At 42.1% G+C, this 22,195-nt stretch overlaps 1 protein-coding gene across 1 annotated transcript in view; it reads right to left on the bottom strand.

Annotated features, from left to right (window-relative positions):
* The window catches only part of FRMPD2 (FERM and PDZ domain containing 2), a 78,114-nt gene that overhangs the window by 31,620 nt on the left and 24,299 nt on the right, over positions 1-22,195 (bottom strand). Inside the window, exons 12-15 of the mRNA XM_081233186.1 lie at positions 19,912-20,064; positions 12,752-12,937; positions 6,218-6,365; positions 1,829-2,039 (exon numbers count right to left, since the gene is read on the bottom strand). Of these exons, the coding sequence (XP_081089312.1) occupies positions 1,829-2,039; positions 6,218-6,365; positions 12,752-12,937; positions 19,912-20,064 (698 nt within the window). The remainder of the gene's footprint in view (positions 1-1,828; positions 2,040-6,217; positions 6,366-12,751; positions 12,938-19,911; positions 20,065-22,195) is intronic.

The following is a 22,195-nucleotide window of genomic DNA, read 5'->3' as shown; positions in this document are numbered from 1 at the left end:
TTAAGCCCTGGCTGCCCACAGCAGCTATCTTGATGACACTGCCCCCTTTCTTTTCACTTTCCCTCCTTCCCTGTCTCACTTACCCTGCTCACTCCTGCTTCTCGGCATCACCTCCACAAAAACCACCTGCACCCAAGTCATTGTCTTGGGCTGTGCTTCTGGGGACCTTCCAGATGGCCAGAGACCCTAGATTTCCCTTTTCATGGAAGGTGACCCATAACCTCTGATGTGAGTTACTAAGGGTTGTGAAAGTCTGGCATTCATAAACTAAAATTAGAGGAGAACCAGAGATTACTGAGGACTCCAGTTCAGCTTCCTGTTAAGAAGGCTGGCTGCCATGCAGTGCTGCCAAGGCCCTCCTGTGCGTGCTCACTGGCAGGTCACTGGAAGGGTGCTTTGCAGTCAACACATTCTCAAGGTGGCCTTGAGTCAGTCATGGCTTCTTCAGGCTTTTAATCTATAAAGTGCTATAAAGTACTATCAGTTTGATGACAGATTAAAGATGGCCACGTATGCTTTGACACTCCTACATCAGGAGGTGGGGTCTGTTTCTGCAGCCCCTGAATCTGTGCTGACATGTGACTACTTTGACCAAGAGAGTATGGTGGAAGTGACCCTGTGCCAGCTCCATGCCCAGCCTTTTAGGAGACTGGCAGCTCACCTTGGGCCCTTGGAGCCCTGAGCTGCCATGTAGAAGCCTCACTACCTTCCACATGGAGGCACCACGTGGAGAGGGCCGGAGACCACACTGGGATTGAGAAGGGCCCAGCTGAGCTCACCATCCCAGCCATCCCCCCTGAGGGCCTGGGCACGTGCACAACACAGTCCTGGAGCCTCCAGACCAGTCCTGATGAGTACCCTCAAGAGAAGCAGAAGAATCGCCCAGCCAAGCCCTGCGTAAATTTGTAACCCGAAAATCGTGAAACAGAATAACAAAATGCGTGTTGTTTTAAGTCACTACACTTTGGAGTTGTTTGTTACGCGGTAACAATAATAGATAGTTTTGCTTCATCATTATTGAGTTAGTTTGCAGTGGGTGGTGATGCATTTTTGCATCAACAGAATCTAGAGCAGTAATTTTCTAAGAATTACTTTAAGATATAATATATGCATTGCAATTCAAATCAATCACCCATACCCTCTTGCTGAAGCAGATGTATAACTCATTCCAAAAAACAGCTCCCTCCCACAGCCCCCTTCATTGGTCCTGCGCTGCCTGTGAATCTGTGCTATTTATAGAACTTGTAATGTAAGTGTAATCCAACTTCGAGGCTATTTTAAAATTTATGGATCATTATGTTATAATGTGAAGTTGTGTTGATAAGCTCATTATTTTCCCTTGCAAATTAAATTGCAAGCAATCCATCAAAAGAGAAAGTGGCGGCAATGTAGAGCTTAGGAGTACAGACTCCAGGGCCAGCTGTGTGTGTTCAAGTCTCACACTGGGAGAAAACAGAAAGTACTTCACAGGGTTGTGAGGGCTAAAATAGTTAATGGGTACAGTGCTTAGAACAGTACCTGGCTAAATAGGCTATTGCAACTTGTTTATTTTGTCCCCTTCAATTTTGTATCATCACCTAGATCTTTCTCCACCAAAAGATAGAGCAACGCAGCAGGGAGACACGGGATGTCTGTCCCGTGTCTAGCATAGATCTGGCCCATAGCTGCCCTTCGGGAAATCTCTGTGGATTTAGTTGATAATTACCCAATGAATGCATACTTCTCTTAGACATCTGACATCCTTTAAACAATGTCTTCACGTATGGATTACTCCAGACCCCCAAGTACATGATGCTTTGGGCCCAGAGAACAGATATGTCAAACCCACCTGCCTCTGAGCCCTTGTGCCCTGGTCCCCTTGCTGGTGTCCACAGTGAAGTTATCCAGTGACGTGTGCAGCAGGCCTCCTGCCACACCCTCCAGCCTGGGTACAAACAGCGCATTTTCTGAGCACGACAGTCTCTGGATCCAAGTGAGCGGCTTGGACTGGGCCAGGTGTGCAAGACTCAGATTGGCCATTTGCACACACTTATCATAGTCTGCAATGTGGGAGAAACAGATAAACATAAATACTCACAAGAATGATGCTGGCCCCATCGCTCTTGTGGCAGCCACACATCACAGGCCCCAGGCTCTGTCCTGGCTTTTCTTTGTCTGCATGGAGGGGCCTATTTTTCCTCATGCTAGCTCATGGAGCTCCTATGATTAGCCCCGAGAATGCCACATCTGCCTAATTAGCACTGACTAAGGAAAGAAAACTCAGACAGGAAGGAGGAAACAAGATGCCCTCCACCCCCTGGCAACTGACAGGCCTTGGAGCCATGGTTCAAGGCAGTGTCACAGCGCCAGCAGAGCCTTGTATAAAATTAACCACTGTCATCCGCTCTGCTCGCTGCCTTTACAAACCATTCTCCAAACGTTGTTTTAACAAATAAGTCTGCAAACTACCTGAGCTCCCAAGATTACGCTCTGCCCTGTGGAATGTAATCTTTCATCTCTACACGGCTTAGTTTCCTTGGTAATAATATTTAAGATCCGATTTTCTGAAATATGAATACGGATCAGATGTGTTGTCTCCCAGCTTTCACACTTCCCTTCCTCCCCTCCTGCAGAAAGAGGTAATAAATGATTCTAATGAGCCCAGGAATGTGAGTGGTTCTCACCACTTCACTCTTCACGTCATTCATAGGAAACTGGATTTGATAGATAGATTCCTTAAATTAACTAGGATTTATACAAAGCCCAGTTTGTATTTTGAAAAAACAAAATGATGACTGTGTTCCAACCATCTGTTCCCTGTTAAAACCAAGAAGGAAAGAATGCTCGGGCACATGGCGTTTGTATGGCTCCAGTTGTACATGTGTTTGTGTGTGTGTGCATATCTAAAGCACAGTGAAGTGCCTCCACTGAGAGCATGCTCATGAACATTTATTTCCTCAAGCAGACACCCCCCCCTTTCCTACAATGGTGGCTGGTTCATTGTAGGGACTGTGCCCACTGAAAAAGGTAGACTTTAAAAAATACTTTTTGAGAACGTTCTGTGTCTAGGAGGCATTAGGTACCATCACTCACATACAATAGGCAAGGAAGAAAGGAGGACTAAAAGCAATTTGAATATGACCTGCAGCTTTTGCAGAAATTGTCCAGTATCTGACTTCAGAGCTTGGACCTGCTCAGACACATAGCAGCAATGACTGTAACATCCACACCAGCAGTTCACACATCCTGCATGCTTATTACATGCCAGGCCCAGTGGTAAGCATGTTATCTGCATTGTCTCATTTAATCCTCACAATAACTCTGTGGTGTAGATATTATTATACCCATTTTATAGATGAGGAAAAGTAAGGCTAAGAGAGCATTAACAATTTGCTCAAGGTCCCAGGGCTTGTAGCTGGTAGAGCAGGACTCACACTCGGCTGACTCCACAGTCCCCACCAGAAAATGGACGTACAGAGGACATGGAGGTACAAACCGTAGCACAGGAGATTCATCTGAAGCATGCCCAGCCCTCTGATCACTACGGTCTAAAGGGATAGTGATCTTAGCTTTAATTGTGGTTTATATTAATACCCACAGGGGGACATTTCAGGGAAAGAAAGTGGTGACAGGGAGAGGCTCAGAGAAGTTTTATGGGTTTCAAGGGAGCCTTCATATAGAGGTTGGAGGTGCAGGAAGAAGGGGCTGCCCCCTGGGGGAGGAGGGCTCCCAGAAGGTAGCAGATGAATGAGAGCATCACAGCCCTGGGTCCTGAGCAGGGATTTGTCCCCGCAAGAAGCTGGAGAACAACAGGGCACTGGGGAGGATGCTCTGTTAACAGGACAGATCATACAGTGAGGTCAGGGAATGAGAGTCTGGATGTCAAGCACTTAGCATCAGGCATTCAGCATGAAGCAGGGGGGCTCCTGGGGCTGGTGGGGTTGGTGGGAAGTGCTGTTATCATTATTAGACCTTAGCTTAGTGGGGTTCAATTGGCTGGACAAATGGTGCAGGAAGGATTGATTGGTAGGTAGGAGAGCCAAGAGTTGATAACCTTTCAGGAATGGAAGGAAGGGATACCAAGAATGTCCCAATGCCACTGACATGTCAAGCAGAGCGAATGGTTTCTGTCCACCAGTGGAGGGCGGAGGCAGGGAACTCACAGTCTAACTGTGGCACCAGGAAAGTAGCTGACAAATATCCAAATCAGTCTAGATGGCAAGGCTGAAGCCAAGGTTAAACAGAGTTTCAAGAGTACAGGAGCCAAGGAAAAGGTAAAGGGAACCAGGGCAAGATACTGGGCAACCACTGCAAATCTGCAGAGTCTCATAGCCACAAGCTCATGGAAGGGCCACCGGCATCCCTGCAGCCCCCTGCTATGCATCTGAAAGGGTTGAGTGAAGGCCTGTGGTCCCACTCTGCAATGCTGACAGATCCTGCCTGATTTAGCCCTGAATTTATGCACTTGTAAAAGCTTGGTGATTTTTCTCTCTCCCCAGGGAACCAAATATAACTATAGAGTAATATGCTTGTTTAGACAATTCACAGAAGAATGACTAAGAAACATTTGGAAAATGTCTAACTTCTTAACAATCAAAGAAATGCCAGATGAAACAACACTGAGAAATCATTTTTCCCTATAAATGAACAAAGATAAACATGATAATATCTATTCCAGCAAGGATGCAATAAAACAGGCACAATGATACTGGACATGGGAATGGCACTCAGGAAAACAGCAAGGGACCTAAAAATGCCCAACCTTTGTACCCCAAATCTAACTGAAATCTACCTTAAAGAAATAATACACAATACAGAAAATTTTTCTCCCAATGATGTTTACTGCAATATTATTTATGCTATTGGAAAATGAAAAGCAAACTTAAAATCTAGAGGAATGATTAAGTAAATGATTGTATTTCCACACTAATCATCCATCCATTCATTCATTCAAAAAAACATGTATTAACCATCTCTCACTTGACACACCTCTGTTCCATGCTGGAACCGTAAAGGTACTGGGATACTGTCCCTGCCCTCCAGGAACTCCCAGTCCACTGCAAACTGGAGGCAGACACATCCACAAATAAAAGGGGCAGAACATTACAGGTGAGAAGACGGAGTCTGCACAAAAGAGAGAGTAGTCAACTCCACCTGGGAAGGGAGTACGGGGGCAGTCAATCAGGAGGAACTTCAAGGAGGAGGTTGTCCTTGAACTTATTCTTGGAGAATGAGGCTTATCTTAGTGGTCTGAGCCTGGAAGGAGGTAGGAACAGCATTGTAGGTGGAGGCCACACAAATGTTAGATTCCCCCAAACTCCTATGATGGTAGAATTTGCAGTTTGAGAAAATTGCATATTATGAGCAAAACAGGCTTAGAAGGACTAATTTTGCTAGTAAGCCCAAGGAGTCTTTATAAATATTTTATGTTCACTGATGTCATACAATAAAATTGATATTGATGATGTTTCACACTGTATCTCAGCAGGTAAGTCATAATTAATTTACATTCATTACCTCCAATTCCCTGGAAACATCACGGAAATGCTACTCTGCAATTTCAAAGAAATATTTATATATTTATTTGGTTTCGCTGCAAATAATACGCCACCTTTGTTTTCTGTATTTGGTTCTACGTCTGAATGCTCAGCAATTTTGGTTCCTAGTTGATCCCCCGTCCCAGGACTGCAGGAGGCAGTGACACAGCTCCCCTGTGAATTGACTGGCACCTAACAAAACCCCCCACAAGCAGGAGCTGCCGTTACTAGTCACATGGAGCCATGAACGCCAGACACTCATTCTAGACGAGCTACAGACAGCACACACACTATCCTGTTGGAGCGCAGCACAAACCTGTCGGACGGCCAGTTGCTCAACTGAGGACACCAAGGCTCAGAGAGGGCAAGTGAGCGGTCCAAAGTCACGCAGCTAGTAAGTGGCACCTCTCTGAGTCTGTTGAACTCCAGGCTCCACATTCAAGCCTGGAGTTCCCAAACTTTCATCTGCATCCAGATCACCTGGGTTCTTTTTCAAATGCAGATTCTGATTCAGGGGCCTGAGGTTCTGCATCCCTGGCAAGCTCTCAGGTGATGCACATGCAGAGACCACTCTGAGTATGAAGGGTGAAACCACTATGTTATATTGCTCCCTTGTATAAATGAATAGGAAATAATGGCGAGAGATCAACAGCAGACTCAAAGCCAAATATCTCTAGGTTGAGAAGATGGTGTCTACTCACCAGTTGTAACTCCGGGAGAGCTCGTCCGAGCATTAAATCCATGCTGGGCACAGCAGAGGCCCAGTAAGTATTTACAGGTCTTGGCTGAGTCAGTGACAAACATATGCTTTTTCCCAGTGATGCTGCTTGTAATGATGAACTTCCTTCGCTGAGGGAAGCAAACAGAGACTTTAATATATTGATCATTCCTACCTATCCATTGAAGCACAGCTATCCAGAAAATAGCCAAATGCTGGAGCCGTCAGTTGGGTACCAACGTACTAGGCATCCAGAAGTGTGTGGCCAATGTCTGACTATGGCCCAATATTTTTTCTTAGATTAAAGACAACCCCTTTTTTAATTTTTTCCTTAATTCGTAAATCAAATGTTTGTTTATTGGGCAATTGCTATCTGCCAAGGAGAGTGTACTAGGTGAAAAGAATATGAAATGAGTTCAGTACAGGCTTGGCCCTCAGCAAGTAGTGCATTGTGAAAGGCCATTAAATACACCTATAGTTTGCATTGTCCAAACGCCCAGAAATTGAAGGCAAAATCTCAGCTTGCCTCATTATAGAAAAGATAAAAGCATATCTGTATGCGCATGTTTCATGCTATTATGTGCCAGGCTCTGTGCTAAATCCTTTCTGTGTATTAACTCATTTCATCCTCGAAGCTATAGAATGAGGGAGGTCCCATCATTATCCTTATTCTACAAATGAGGAAGCAGATGGAGACTCCTCAGAATGCAACAGGAACTGAGGTCACATCACCAAGAAACACTTCCCTACATTTATACCTTCAAGGTCCATGCACAAAGTGATAATATTTGTACAGCTCACTGTGATAAACTGGAGAGGATTATCTATCTGGGGTTATCTATATGGAGCTTCCTGGAAAAAAATCCGTAAATTTTTGACATATAAAATTCTAATAAGAACAATAAAATACAAAGTAATAGAGATTATATTAGATATGAATTTATATATAACTTCCAAATAAAATCTCTATTCTAGATATTTCAGTAAGAACCTTGAGCTTGCTCCTATAAAGATAACTTTATAAATACAGGGTTTGTGCTTGAAAGGGCTCCCTGAAACTCCTGAACCTCTTTAATGCTGATTCTTTTTAACTCATGATAGTCACCATTCCTAAGAAGCTCCATTCACACAGTCAGATATTAACAAAAGACAGACAACTATTCATTGCTTTTCCTCTAACTCTTTTTTATCATTAACCTAATTTCAGACAATCAGAGCATTCTCTAAGTACCCTTTTCTTATATTAACCAATGTAATGTTGAACCTGTACTAATGTGAATGGATTCTGAATCCAATTGAACAATACTATATCTAGTATTTTTTTTATATAATATGTTTTCTCAAACATTCATAGATGCTATCCTGCTAGCCTTACTAATTCTTCCTTAGTATTCAAATTATAATAATGTCTAAATTCCGCTAGCTAATCATTTTATCCACACTTTTCCAAAGTTGAATATTTGTTTAGAATCCATCTACTTTTTCAGTATGCATTGATATACTTTCATACAGTCCTGACAATTTTATATCAAGTTCACTCAGGTCTTAAACGTTTTAGATAAGTCATTTTTTAAAATTGAGTAACTCGGGACTTCGGTGGCACAGTGGTTAAGAACCCACCTGCCAATGCAGGGGAAACGAGTTCAATCCCTGGTCTGGGAAGATCCCACATGCTGCAGAGCCACTAAGCCTGTGTGCCACAACTACTGAAGCTGGCGCACCTAGAACCCGTCCGCAACAAGAGAAGCCACTGCCATGAGAAGCCCGCACACCGCAACGAAGAGTAGCTCCCATTGGCCGCAAAAAGAGAAAGCCCATGCGCAGCAGCAAAGACTCAACGCAGCCAAAAAAAAAAAATTAAATAACTTTTCTTGAACAAATCTGAAAAAAGAGAATTGTTCACACACATGCGCCACTTCTTTCTTTGAGCTCATAAACTCTTGGCAAGCTCTTGTCCTTTTGGACCCCAGTGTCCTAAGGTGTCCCAGAGGGAGGAATTTCGATCTCATTTCTTGGCATGAAGCTGAAAACAGTTTTGACTGTAGCGGTTTGGATTTTTTTCCATTTTGATAACATCATTTAATGGAAAATTCATATCTGTAGGCCAACTTTCACACAGGCAAGCTGCTCTAAGAATAAGATGATGTATAACTTGAATCCCAGGGTTTTCAGCGCGAACATGAAAAATGTATTTACATCCCTGCTGTTGCAGAACAAAAATACTTTGTGCTTCTGTAACATCATGTTTGTTTCTAAGCATGGTTTTATTATTTCAAATATTTCATCCCCAATAGTTTTATTGTTGCTGCTGTTTGTTCACAGGCTGGTTTCTTTGTTTGGTTTGATACATCTTTGCAGAATAATAAGATTCTTCCAGACACAAGCAGATGTGCCCTGAAGCTAAGGAAGTTGAAGTCCCAGGCCTCTACTTGGGAAGGCCGTTTCCTGGGAGGGACCCAGCATATTTTCTTGTGTTCTTGTAAAACGTGGAAAGTAAGATGCTTTCACCACAATCTGTTAAGACCACTGACTCTTATTTCCACTGCAACTCAGTCTCACTTTTCTCACCATAGGTAACGTTGCATGGTGGGGAAGCAGATCTCACTAAGGAGAAGTTGAGATAGGGCTACATTTAGTGTAGATTTAGTGGGATTTATTTATGCAGTTTGCAGTCTCTTCTGCAGTAGTTTATTTTCAACCATCCCAGAATACTCCTTCCATTGGACCGACTCACCCAAAGTCTCAGCATAACGATATAGGGCCAGTGGCCATGTGAAATTGACTGTGCCCTACAGTACCCAGCCCCAGAAGTATGTGGTGTCAGCACTGGAGGGGAACAAGGTTTAAAATACACAGAGCCACAATATCAATAAAACCAAACAATCCAATTAAAAAATGGGCAGAAGACCTAAATAGACATTTCATCAAAAAAGACATACAGATGGCCAAGGGGCACATGAAAAGATGCTCAACATCACTAATTATTAGAGAAATGCAAATCAAAACTACAATGAGGTATCACCTCACCCCAGTCAGAATGGCCATTATCAAAAAATCTAGAAACAATAAATGCTGAAGAGGGTGTGGTGAAAAGGGAACCCTCCTGCACTGTTGGTGGGAATGTAAATTGATACAGCCACTATGGAGAACAGTATGGAGGTTCCTTAAAAAACTACAAATAGAACTACCATTGCTGACCCAGCAATCCCACTACTGGGCATATACCCTGAGAAAACCATAATTCAGAAGAGACATGTAACACAACGTTCATTGCAGCTCTATTTACCATAGCCAGGACATGGAAGCAACCTAAGTGTCCATCGACAGATGAATGGATAAAGAAGATGTGGCACATATATACAGTGGAATATTACTCAGCCATAAAAAAGAAACGAAATTGAGTTTTTTGTAGTGAGGTGGATGGACCTAGAGTCTGTCATACAGAGTGAAGTAAGTCAGAAAGAGAAAAACAAATACCGTATGCTAACACGTATATATGGAATCTAAAAAAAAAAAATGGTACTGATGAACCCAGTGGCAGGGAAGGAATAAAGATGCAGACATACAGAATGGACCTGAGGACATGGGGTGGGGAGGGGAAGCTGGGGCAAAGTGGGAGAAGCATCAACATATATATACTACCAAATGTAAAATAGTTAGCTAGTGGGAAGCAGCTGCATAGCACAGGGAGATCAGCTCCGTGCTTTGCTACGACCTAGAGGGATGGGATAGGGAGGGTGGGAGAGAGGCTCAAGAGGAAGAGGATATGAGGATATACGTATGCATATGGCTGATTCACTTTGTTGTACGACAGAAACTAACACAGCATTGTGAAGCAATTATACTCCAATAAAGATGCATATAAATAAATAAAATACACAGAGCCAAAGGCCAGTCTGAGGGAAATATTTTCAATTATCAGAAATGAAAACCTGTAATTTAATTCTCAAAAACACCTAATTAAGTGGAAGTTTTATCCTATCAGGGATATATTTTATAATTGTATATACTGCCTTGTAAGTACAGCACACAATTTTCTCTTTTTTTGATAGGAATCACACAATATGGAATGTATTCGATTTTCCTGTGTTGGTAGCATTTAGAAACCTACAGAGACACTTCAAAGAGCAAATATGTCTCTGCCGCAAGGCTTCATGTTTTATGCATCTCATCAACAATAAAAACAACTTTCAATCAGCCATGCTAGAAGAAAGACTAAATTAGATTTCTCTTCTCTGTAGAGAAAATATTACAAAAGTATCATCCTATGGAAAAGTAATCAGAGGGCATGCCACCAGAAATTTGAAAGGAAAAAAAGAATTATAGTGCTTATCAGGGAGTTCATTAAGAAGAATATTACTTTTTTTGCTTTTGTGATTTTGCAGTAGTTGTTCAAGTTTTTTTTTTTTTAATTCACAGGTTGTGGTGATTTCTTTTCTCATTCTAAATGAACACTCACTTTAAAATCTTGTTTGTGTTTGGAACTTTGCATCCTTGTTCTTGAAGAGAGCCCTACAAAGCCTGTATTCTCCCAGATTTCAGACATTTCCCTCCAGACATTTTAACTACTGCTAATACCCAAGAACAGTTACTAACATGGGAAGGTTCATCATTACACAATGAATGCTTTCTCGATTGAATAATCTTCTGAATTGATGTCTCTGTCATAGATGGGCTGCCAATGCACCTACAAATCATATTCACTGAAAAATGGCATTTTCCTCTATTTCCTTTGCTACTTTTCTCCAGGCTGAGAAAACAAATGTCTGCAATTGTCTGGAGGATTCCGGTTTCTGCTATTAATTAAGCAAATTTGGAACCAGCTTCCTGAGCTCATTCTCGTATTGTTAGTGGAGTTCCCATTTTGTGCTTGCAAAAGTGTGAAGAGTCCGAGTCATTTTCTGTGTAAGATGCCTGGTTTGTGGCAAGCAGCTGGTGACATTACTTCCCATGATGACTTTTCCATAAAAAAAAGGATATTTATGCTGAGGAAGAGACTGGTCATCAACATGAAAATTCTAATTAGTGACAAGGGTGTTTTTAAGCTACTAAGTTTGTTTTGTGAACCTGATGATTTTCCAGCTTTAATCAAGAAATTGTTCCCGGTCGTGGGGAAAATAAATATCCGTAAAACTTAAACCAACTTAAATATAAAATAGTTAAGGGGACTTAAGTTTTATGGCTTCAAAAAATTCTATTTTCCAAAATTACTTTGTAGGTTGTCTGCATTTCTACAAATGTTTTAAAAGAAATTACACTGAGAATTTTGAACAATTAAATATGAGATAGAGAATATAGGAAGTAATATAATAGTATTGAATAAATTCAATAATTAAAATTCTTCAAATAATCTTTCAGTTGAATTAAAGTTATTTGAGTCATTAAATTTCTGAAAAGTTCACAAAAATAAATATCAATTACTTTTACATAATGTCAAAAATATTTGGGAAAAAGTCAGTTTCCTGATATTATAAAGGCCACTTTAATAAAATTATGCTCAATTATTATTTATTTTTAGATGTAAGCTTTTTTCCTAAGGAAAAACAATACTTTATTATGAAATTCTATCAAGAATCACACTTTAACAATACATCAACTTCAACAGCCAAGATGGGAGAAACACAAGAAACACTGAGAAAATGAATAAAATCAATTATGTTCTGCTTAGGAAACTTTAACATTAGATAATGATAATGAAAACAAAACCCAAAGAATCAGATAATGAAAAAAAATCTCGTTAGTAGGAAAAATTTTAAAACCACAAGAGAAAATTCAATAGAAAGAAAAACTAAAATGTTTCCTGAGCCACAAGTCAAAGAACTTCATGTTTTATAATGAAATCATCGCTGAAGTTATGGGATACTGACCCACAGGACAGGCAGGTAGATGAGCTACTGGAGCATTCTCTGCTATGGGGACACACATGATGTTTTTGATGTCAAATTTATTGTAACTGAATTCAAGAAAATGGTGTTCAAATGTTATTTCAAACATTGTACATTTAATAGGGTTGTTGTTTTGTTTTGTTTTGTTTAAATGGCTGACAAAGGTTTGCACACCTGTAGTCCATGGGAGACAGGCCAGATGCCTCGGTACAATGTGTGCAAAGGGAAAATTAAAATACAAGGAAAATGTTTCAAAAGCATGCAGACTCCATTGCACCTACTATACACTCTCCTCCCCCATCTCCCACCTCCAATCTTGCTCTCAACATCAATAGATTCCCAAAATTAAAAGAACTTCACCCAGAGGGAAAGTGTAGTCCTTTAGGCCAATGGCTGCCCATGGGGGTGAGGGGGAACTAGGTGACGGATGGCAGAGAAGAAGTGGCCTCGTGGGGACCCTCAAACCCCTGGTAGACTTCTTCCAAATATGTAACGGTCATCGGAGTACAGGTTAGCTGACAGGCTGTGAGCTTATCTTCTTAGGAGAAGATCACCTGACCTATCGCTCTTTAAAGGGATAACAGATCAAAGAAAAATGAAGCATGGGTCATAATCAACTGAGTGACACTCACATAGGCCAAAATCTTTTCAATTTCTCTCCACTGAAACCGTGAAGTCACAATTCTGCTGTTGTTTCTCACTTCATACACTATGACCCCCTTGGCACAGAGCCCCAAGGCCATCTCTCCTCCTGGCCTTGTCTTCTCTGGGAGAACTTGGTAAAACAGCACACCATATTCCGGGAGCTGCTGAGTCACCTGGAATGAGAAAAAGGCCAATTAAGAAGAGACAGGCACATTGGTCTAAAATAATGGATTTCAAACCATTCCATGAAGAAAACACCTTCAGGTATGTTCTGAAAAAAAAGAGTAGGATTGCCAGATAAGTTTAAGAAACACTGAACTAAACAGATCTCCTTACTATAGAATTCCTCCATACCTCTAATATGATAGTGTTTTTCTATTTTATTAACCCAAGGAATCCTTTCTTAATGAAGTACCTTAAGACACTTGGAACACAGTTATTATGAAAATGGTACAATAGAGTAAAAGTATTCTGAACAAAGTTGTAGAATTCAGACTCTTGAATCATCTCAAAGTAAAGAATCCTTTTTCCCAAAGTCTACTGCAATACAATCTGGTACAACCCCTTAGTTTTACAGATGGAAAACTGAGGCCCAGGCACAGAAAGCAAACTTCCAAATGGTTAGCATCATTGTTAAAGCAAGATGAGCCATGAACATCCTGCAGAGAAAATGACCAATCACTGGCACTTCTCACCATGTAGCAGTGCTTTGGTGGGGTCCCCACAGTACAAGATCTGTCTTCAGTTTACCAGTTTAGGAGATGGAATTTTGTCAGGGGCATGAGGGTCAATCAGAGCTGGGAACTGCATCAGGCCAACCAAAGTCTTAAGAGGCCGGAGTATAAACCTAACACAAATGTTTTTATGTCTGAATGGTAATCATGTCTCTATTCTGGTCTCTACCATCTTCATCTTCACCTGGAAGACTCCAGTTTTTACCAAATGGTTGATGAACCTCAGCTCACAGCAGGGACGTTTTGCTCCAGGCATTTGAAACCCTCTCAGAAGGGTTTTACTGGTGAGATCTGGTATCTCATCTCTACCCCTGAGCAGAGGGCTCTATGTCCTGCCTAATCTCTCTCATCCCCAGGTGGGGTCACAAAAGTGAGGACACATTATAGCTTTTGAGAGCTGCTTTCTCAAGCTCTTTGCTGACCTTTCTCCTTCTGCTGGTAAGTAATCTGTGCAGATAGGTTGCACTGCCTACAAAGCCTACAGCTCTTCACATGATCTTGATTGCATTTCTGGACCCTGACCTCCCCGCTTTGTTTAACTTTGGAGAGACCCTCTCATTGTCACTATCATCATCGTCATCATCATCATCCAAAACAATATTTGTTGGACATTGGTGCTGAAGTATCCAATGGCCAGACCAGGCATGTACTTAAAGTATGACAAAGCAGGACCATCCCAAAACAATTAGGTAAATTCTTTTAAAGAATTTGATGTGAAACAGCAAAGGAAACCATAAACAAGACTAAAAGACAACCCTCAGAATGGGAGAAAATATTTGCAAATGAATCAACTGACAAAGGATTAATCTCCAAAATTTGCAAGCAGCTCAATATCAAAAAAACAAACAACCCAATCCAAAAATGGGCAGAAGACCTAAATAGACATTTCTCCAAAGAAGATATACAGATTGCCAACAAACACATGAAAGAGTGCTCAACATCATTAATCATTGGAGAAATGTAAATCAAACCTACAATGAGATATCATCTCACACCCGTCAGAATGGCCATCATCAAAAAATCTACACACAATAAATGCTGGAGAGGGTGTGGATTTGAAAAGGGAACCCTCTTGCACTGTTGGTGGGAATGTAAATTGATACAGCCACTATGGAGAACAGTATGGAGGTTCCTTAAAAAACTACAAATAGAGCTACCATATGACCCAGCAATCCCACTACTGGGCATATATCCTGAGAAAATCATAATTCAGACAGAGTCATGGACCACAATGTCCATTGCAGCTCTATTTACAATAGCCAGGACATGGAAGCAACCTAAGTGTCCATCGACAGATGAATGGATAGAGAAGATGTGGCCCATATATACAATGGAATATTACTCAGCCATAAAAAGAAACGAAAGTGAGCTATTTGTAATGAGGTGGATAGACCTAGAGTCTGTCATACAGAGTGAAGTAAGTCAGAAAGAGAAAGACAAATACCGTATGCTAACACATATATATGGAATCTAAGAGAAAAAAATGTCATGAAGAACTTAGGGATAAGACGGGAACAAAGATACAGACCTACTAGAGCATGGACTTGAGGACATGGGGAGGGGGAAGGGTAAGCTGGGACAAAGTGAGAGAGTGGCATGGATATATACACACTACCAAATGTGAAATAGATAACTAGAGGGAAGCAGCCACAGAGAACAGGGAGATCAGCTCGGTTCTTTGTGACCACCTAGAGGGGTGGGATAGGGAGTGGGGGATGGAGACGCAAGGGGGAGGAGATATGGGGATATATGTATACGTATGGCTGATTCACTCTGTTATAGAGCAGAAACTAACGCACCATCGTACAGCAAAGACACGCCCATAAAGACGTGAAGAAAAAGAATGTGACGTGATAGTTCAAACGATGAAATTAAACCATTAAAGTTGTCATCACCAGAGCAGAGATGCCTTTGTTACACTTGTCTACATTGTTTAAATTGTTTAGTATTTACCTTAATTTTTAATTTTTTAATTATATAGAGAGGGATATGATACTGAAGTACTTGGAGCCACAGAATTCTTAAAATGGTAAAGTGCCATTCTGTAATGGAGCAGGACCCTATGGGGCCTTCCTGGGATAGACACACACACACACAACCCCCCATGTCTTCCTCCTGCCTCTTGTCTGTAGAAAAACTTTAGCTTCCTAGTCCTTCCCCGAGTTCCAAAGAATAAATTTAATCAGACAAGTGAGAAAATGCAGAAATAAAGGAGAACAGTCAAGCAAGACAACTTAATAAGAGCCGTTAAACAAAGTTAAGAATGTGTAATTCCTCCTCAAAGGCAATAGATAATATTCTGAGCCATATCCTTTGAGCTGTTTTGCAGATACTGAAACCCCCACCAGGAGGAAGAAGTTAACTGTATGCTGACCAACACCAGCATGTAGACTCCCAGACTGGTTGGAACCAGAAGGTTGATGATGTTGACTCCCAATTACCTCACTGCCAACCAATCAAAAGAATGTCCATGAGTTGATCACACACCCCACAGCCCTCTCCCTCACACTGTCTTTAAAAACCTTTCCCTGAAAGGCATCAGAGAGTTCAAGTCTTTTGAGCATGAGTTGCCTATTCTCCTTGTTTGGCACCTGCAATAAATGCTGCACTTTCATTCACCGCAACCAGGTGTCCATAGATTGGCCTTACTGTGCATGGGTGAGAGGACTAAGTTCAGTTCAGTAACAATTCTAAACATTTCTCATGCATTTATTTCATTTAATCTTCACAATAATCGTAAGAGATAGGTGTAGCTACCTCTTTTCAAATGAGAAAATGGTGGCACAGGAAGGCTAAGTAGTCTGTAAAAGTTCCCACTTAGGAGCCAGGAATGAAAATATAAGTCTGTTTTCTTCTGAGTCTTCATTCTTAACAACTAAAATACAGAGTTTCCATAAAGTCTGTAAACATATGTAATGTCATCAAGGGCATCTTCCATCTGTAAAATAAATAATATTACCTATGTCTCCATGCTTTACTAGGGAATCTTCTGTGGCACCACTCCTCTTCCACTCTGTGCTGTTACTGCTGACTTTCCTCTCTGAGGGACACCTCATCTCCTTGTGCTTAGGGCCATCGCACTGTTTTCCCCTGACCCCTCCAGTGAGCAGCGAAGCTGAGACTGGACCCAGGCTCTCCTGGCTCCCAGCCCACACAGCACCCTGGCTTTACTGAAAGTTGTTGGAACAAATGGATTATTTCTGGATATTCTTCAAGAGATTTACAACAATTTATATCCTTTGACCCTATCATTCCACTTCTGGGAATCTGTCCTAAGAAAATATACTGAATGATCAAGACAAATCCTTGACCAGAGCGATGTTTGGTGCACACTTGCAGAGTTGGGTTGGCAGGACTAGTTTCCTAGAGGCAGTACCACCTTAAAAGGGATTATCAGGCAAGCTTTACAAAGGATATTTACAAAGCATTTGTAATTATCTGGGAAATGCATCCGTTATAACACTAAGTGGGAAAAACTACAGGGTACAACCAGTATGATTTCAACAGTAAAAAGAAAAGCAAAGAAAATATTTTAACAGTATATGGCAACCCCTAGTTATGTAGAAAGATGGTTCCATGTTTGAAGAAGTTTGGAAAACACTGAGTTAACCTTGAACAGGTTGTTCTGGGACTAATATGCTAACATAACTGTGAATCTTGCAGACGGAGTATGTTATTTAGCAGTACCCAAACTGGACTTCTGCCAAGTCTCCTTCTAGTGTGAGACGATGAACTAGCAGAATTAGTCATCAGTGAACCGGAGGCCAATAGGTGCCATCTCATAATGGAAAAGGGAGCCATGAGGAGCTATAGTTAAACAATCCAGTGACTGTTTATGGAGTAACTGGGCTACGTGCTGGGCTCTGGGGATTCAAGACCCTCTGGACATTTACAACCTAGTAGAGAGGACAGGAAGTGAACGAAATGACTGCAATGTAGAGTGTCAGCAATATATACCAACAATGTTTTAAATGTTCTTAACCTTCGACCCTGTAATTCCACTCATGAGAGTCTATTCCCAAGAAATTAATCAGAAATGCAGCTAAAGACTTACACAGTAAAAATATTAACCTCAGTATTGCTTAAAATAGTCCCATATTTAAAACAATTTATGTGCCAAACAACAGAGTATTGAGAAAAAAATTTAGGGTACCCCATGTGTTGACTCAAAATAAAGTTTCAAAATTTTAGTGAGATGGGATTATAAAAAAACGCAAAACTGACTGTATAATATAAACCCAATTTTAAATATATATGCATGTACACATGTGAATGCACAGAGAAGGATGAATATACCCAAATGTAATCGTACTGTCTCCAGGGGGCAGGATCATGAGCATCTACTTTTATAATCGTGGACAAGGGGGCTTGTTTAACAAACACTAGCCCTAACAAGAAGGGTCACAGTGTGGTCTGGGGGTTACCAAGAACTCTCTAGTCCATGTGTCTGTACTGTGGGCAGGCCTAGCATCAGCAAGCCCAACCAACAACCGTGGGGAACCACAAAAGTAGGTGTTCCTTGAAACTGGTAAGCTCGCATACAAATCAAATCTATTTAGTGTTTTCCAACAAAGACTAAAACAAAAAGTTTAGAGATTACCATACTAAGTGAAGTAACTCAGACAGAGAAAGACAAATATTATACTATATCACTTATATGTGGAATCTAAAAAATAGTACAAATGAACTTATCTACAAAACAAAAACAAAGTCACAGACATAGAAACAAACTTATGATTACCAAAGGGGAAAGCAGTAGGCGGTGGGGGGGGGTAGATAAATTAGGACTATGGGATTAACAGATACACACTACTATATATAAAATAGAAAAACAGCAAGGATTGACTGTATTGCACAGGGAACTATATTCAATATCTTGTAATAACCTATAATGGAAAAGAATCAGAAAAAATATATATCAATATATGTATATAACTAAACACTTTGCTGTACACCTGAAACTAATGCAATATTGTAAATCAACTATACTTCCATTAAAAAACAAAGCTACACCCTAAAAAATTTCCTGCATTTTTGCTTATGAGATGGTGGCTTCCTTTACAACCACTTATCATCCTTCAACCAGAGGAAGGAGGGACACAGTGAGCCCAGCACACTAAGCCAGGGCCTGGGCAGAGGCAGGCCAGGCATCATCTGCCTGCAGGAGCCTCTGCAGACCTGAGTCCTTAGTCTCTCCGCTGGTTCTATGGTCCTGTGGCGACTTTCCATCAGATGTGTGCTGATGGCTCTGAAGTCCCCACTTGTCTCTAGTCAAGGGAATGCTGCATCCCCTTAACAAGGAACGCGCATGAAGGCTGGATAATGGAAGACAGTGAGCGCCTTTCTGCCAGGGCTTCTCAAATGAGATGCTTGAGGGTTTACACTGTGCTAGGTGTTGCAGACAATTCCAAATGACTGACCAAAAAAAAATGGACAGACCTCACCTTGGCAGTTCTGCTTTCAAATGACTGTCTCTATCAAAGGTAAGAAAACACAGAATATTTCTACCTGCTTCAGGAGACTTTTGTACAAAGAAATGTATAAATCCTGGAGTTTCCTTTTGAAACTGATCCCCAGCTCTAAAGGCCCCACCAGGCACATCACCCTGGGGAAGCTGGGGTCCTCCTCCCACGTGCCACCGAGCTCTACTTGCACAGGCAGAGTGGACATTCCCTCCCACCCTGAAGTAAAGTAACTGGTACTGTTATTGTTCTCATTGGGCAGTTATCACAGTGTTGCACGCCTCTGGGTACCCATCTGTTCTCCCTACAAGATTTGGACTCCCTGGGGGGAAGAAGCATGTCCTTTCTGTCTCTGTTTGCTACTGTGCTTGGTCCACTGCAGGTGTAAGTCATGGAGTGAGCAAAAGCTATTCGTCGGAGGCTCTGTGTGCCCACAGACATAAGGGACTGAAATATCACTGCTTTTGCTAAAGGGCCAAAGAAAGAGTAGACCAGAGCTGCACCCATATGTATGGACCACACCACCTGTGCTGTGCTGAGAACAGTTGCCCGGAAGGCTGCAAACTTGAAGTCTTCCAATGGCTTTGCTTTTGGCTCACACTCAAGTTTTTTACTTCAGTTGTCAGAAATGTCTCTATGAGAAATGTGGTCTCCCCCCACTCACTGAATAGCAACTGTGAGCTCCAAGATTGAAGAAAGGCCCTGCCATACCCACCCCAGCCCAATAAATCTTACCCATTTGGGGGGATCTTTTCCAATGCCATCTGCTTCCAAAAGTCTCTCCTTGCCCCACAGGGCGATGGAGCTTCCTTCCTCCCAAAGGCTCAAGTCCCTTGGTCATACTTCCTTGTGGGTCTGAGCACATCCAGCCCCAGAGAAATCTCTGGAGGGGATTGCCGACTATGTGCCCTTGAACACCGATACACCCTCTCAAGAGTCCAAAGGCCTCACCCTCAAGAATTCCAGCTCCGCATCCTCTCCCCAGAGCACAGGACTTAAACGGTGCAGCTCTGAGACTTCGACTTGGACCCGGAGAGCCGTCATCCTCTCAATCAGGCTTGCGGGGATGTAATCTTCAACTCGAAAATAGGCTTTACTCTCTACCTGCTGGAAAGATGCAGAAGAAAAGAGGTGCCACCAAGATGCCTTCTATGGGAATCTGAGCAGAACAGAAGCCTGTCTGCTCCTTTAAAGTGCTCACTGGGATATCATTTTCTACCATATTAGAGATTGGGCCAAACCATATGACAGGAACAGAAGGGCGAGAGGAAAGAAGTCACCTGTTTTTGAGCCCCTTCTGTATGCCACGTGGTGCCCAGAACACATTAGCTCTTTCTATCCTCACGGTAATCCTGTGAGGACAGTATTATTATTGTCATTGCCAAGATGCACAAAATGAACAAGAAAGGAAGTCATTCAACAGGGCCAAGGTCACACCACTTGTAAGTGACCGAAAGAAGATTTCCTCCCCCAAAGCCCTCACACATTCCACAAAGCCACTCCACTTCCCAAAAGGCACAGCGAAACCATGGCCCTAAAGCTTTGTTTCTATGTATTCATTTAGCGCTTCTGTCTGTATGTGCTACCAGTACACTGTCCCCTCTCAAAAGGGAGGTCTTGGCTGTGGCACCATCTCTCCACAAGGTGATCAAGAAGTTGTCCCCTGAACAAGAGAAGATCTGACACCCACACCCTGCCCCAGGCCAGAGCCTACATCAAGTCTACTCTTCTGGGAACCTGAGGCTGCAGCCCACCAGGAGCTGCAGGAAGATCATCATGACTCAGCATCACTTGCTGTCTGATGCTAGGTTCCCTGGTACAGACTACGGGGCAGAGAGAGGTAGGCAGATGTGCTGGAGGCGTGGTCTCAGGGTTCACTGTAAGGAATGAGGAAAGTAGAGCTTGGCAGATGGAGAAGCTCACCCTTCCCTGGTGTTCCTGAATCAGCCCATCCTAGTCTCAGGAAGCCCCTCCCAGTCTAATCTCGGGCAAGACAGGTCCCCACAGCTGAGGACAACTGCCCATGAGGGAGGCAGCTGGGAGCCAAGAGCATCTGGCCTTCTTGGGGCTGGGATTGGGCAAGTCGGTCTGATGAGGGGGTCTGAAGGGAAAAGCACAGCATCCACTGCATCCCCATGCTCCTGGTGTGGCACAGGAGTCCCCATGTAGCTGTGGACTGAGAATCCTCCAGTCGAGGGCTGGCCCATGCCAGTTCTGAGCTCAGCTCAGAGCTGCAAAGGGAAAGAAATTGCTCAGCAATCCAGTGCATAAAAAAGCATTCAGAATGCTATCAGAATGGCCAAACCCAGAACACTGACAACACCAAATGCTGACAAAGATGTGGAGTAACAGGAACTTGCATTCATTACTGGTGGGAATGCACGATGGTTCAGCCACTTTTGGAAGACAGTTCTTCAATTTCTTATGAAACTAAACCATATGATCCAGCAATCGCGCTCCTTGGTATTTACCCAAAGGAGTTGGAAATGTATATCCACACAGAAACCTGCACGTGGATGTTTACAGCAGCTTTATTCATAGTTGTCAAAACTTGGGAGCAAAAGAGGTCCATCAGTAGGTGAATGGATAAATAAACTCTGGTACATCTAGACAATGGAATATTATTCAGCACTAAAAGGAAATGAGCTATCAAGTTGAAAAGACATGGAGGAAACATAAATACATATCATTAAGTGAAATAAGCCATTTTGAAAAGGCTGGATGATTCTGATCTTATGACATTCTGGAAAAGGCAACACTATGGAGACAATAAAAAGATTGTTGGTTGCCAGGGGTTGGGTGGAGAAAGAGAGACTAATAGGTGGAGCACAGAGGATTTTTAAGGCAGTGAAACTACTCTGTATGATACTATGATAGTGGGTATATGTCATTATAAATTTGTCCAAACCCATAGAAGGTAAAACACCAAGAGCAAACCCTAATATTAACTATGAACTCTGGGGGATAACAATATGTCCACGTAGGTTCATCAATTGCAACAAATGTACCACCCTGGTGGAGGACATTGATTGTGGGGGAACCTATGTATGTGGAGGCAAAAGGGTATATAGGAAATCTCTGCACTTGCCACTCAATTTTGCTTTGAAACTCAAACTGCTCTGAAACAAGTCTACTAAGCTTTTTTGTAAGTATGTAGGACCTTTGACCCAGCATTGCATTGCTAGGACTATGTCCTAGAGAAGTCAGCATGAAACTAAAAAAACTCCAGCACAAA

This window comes from Mesoplodon bidens (genome assembly GCF_964165515.1).
Source record: "Mesoplodon bidens genome assembly, chromosome: 1".
NCBI lineage: Eukaryota > Metazoa > Chordata > Mammalia > Artiodactyla > Ziphiidae > Mesoplodon > Mesoplodon bidens.
This window is presented reverse-complemented; position numbering and strand designations above follow the sequence as displayed.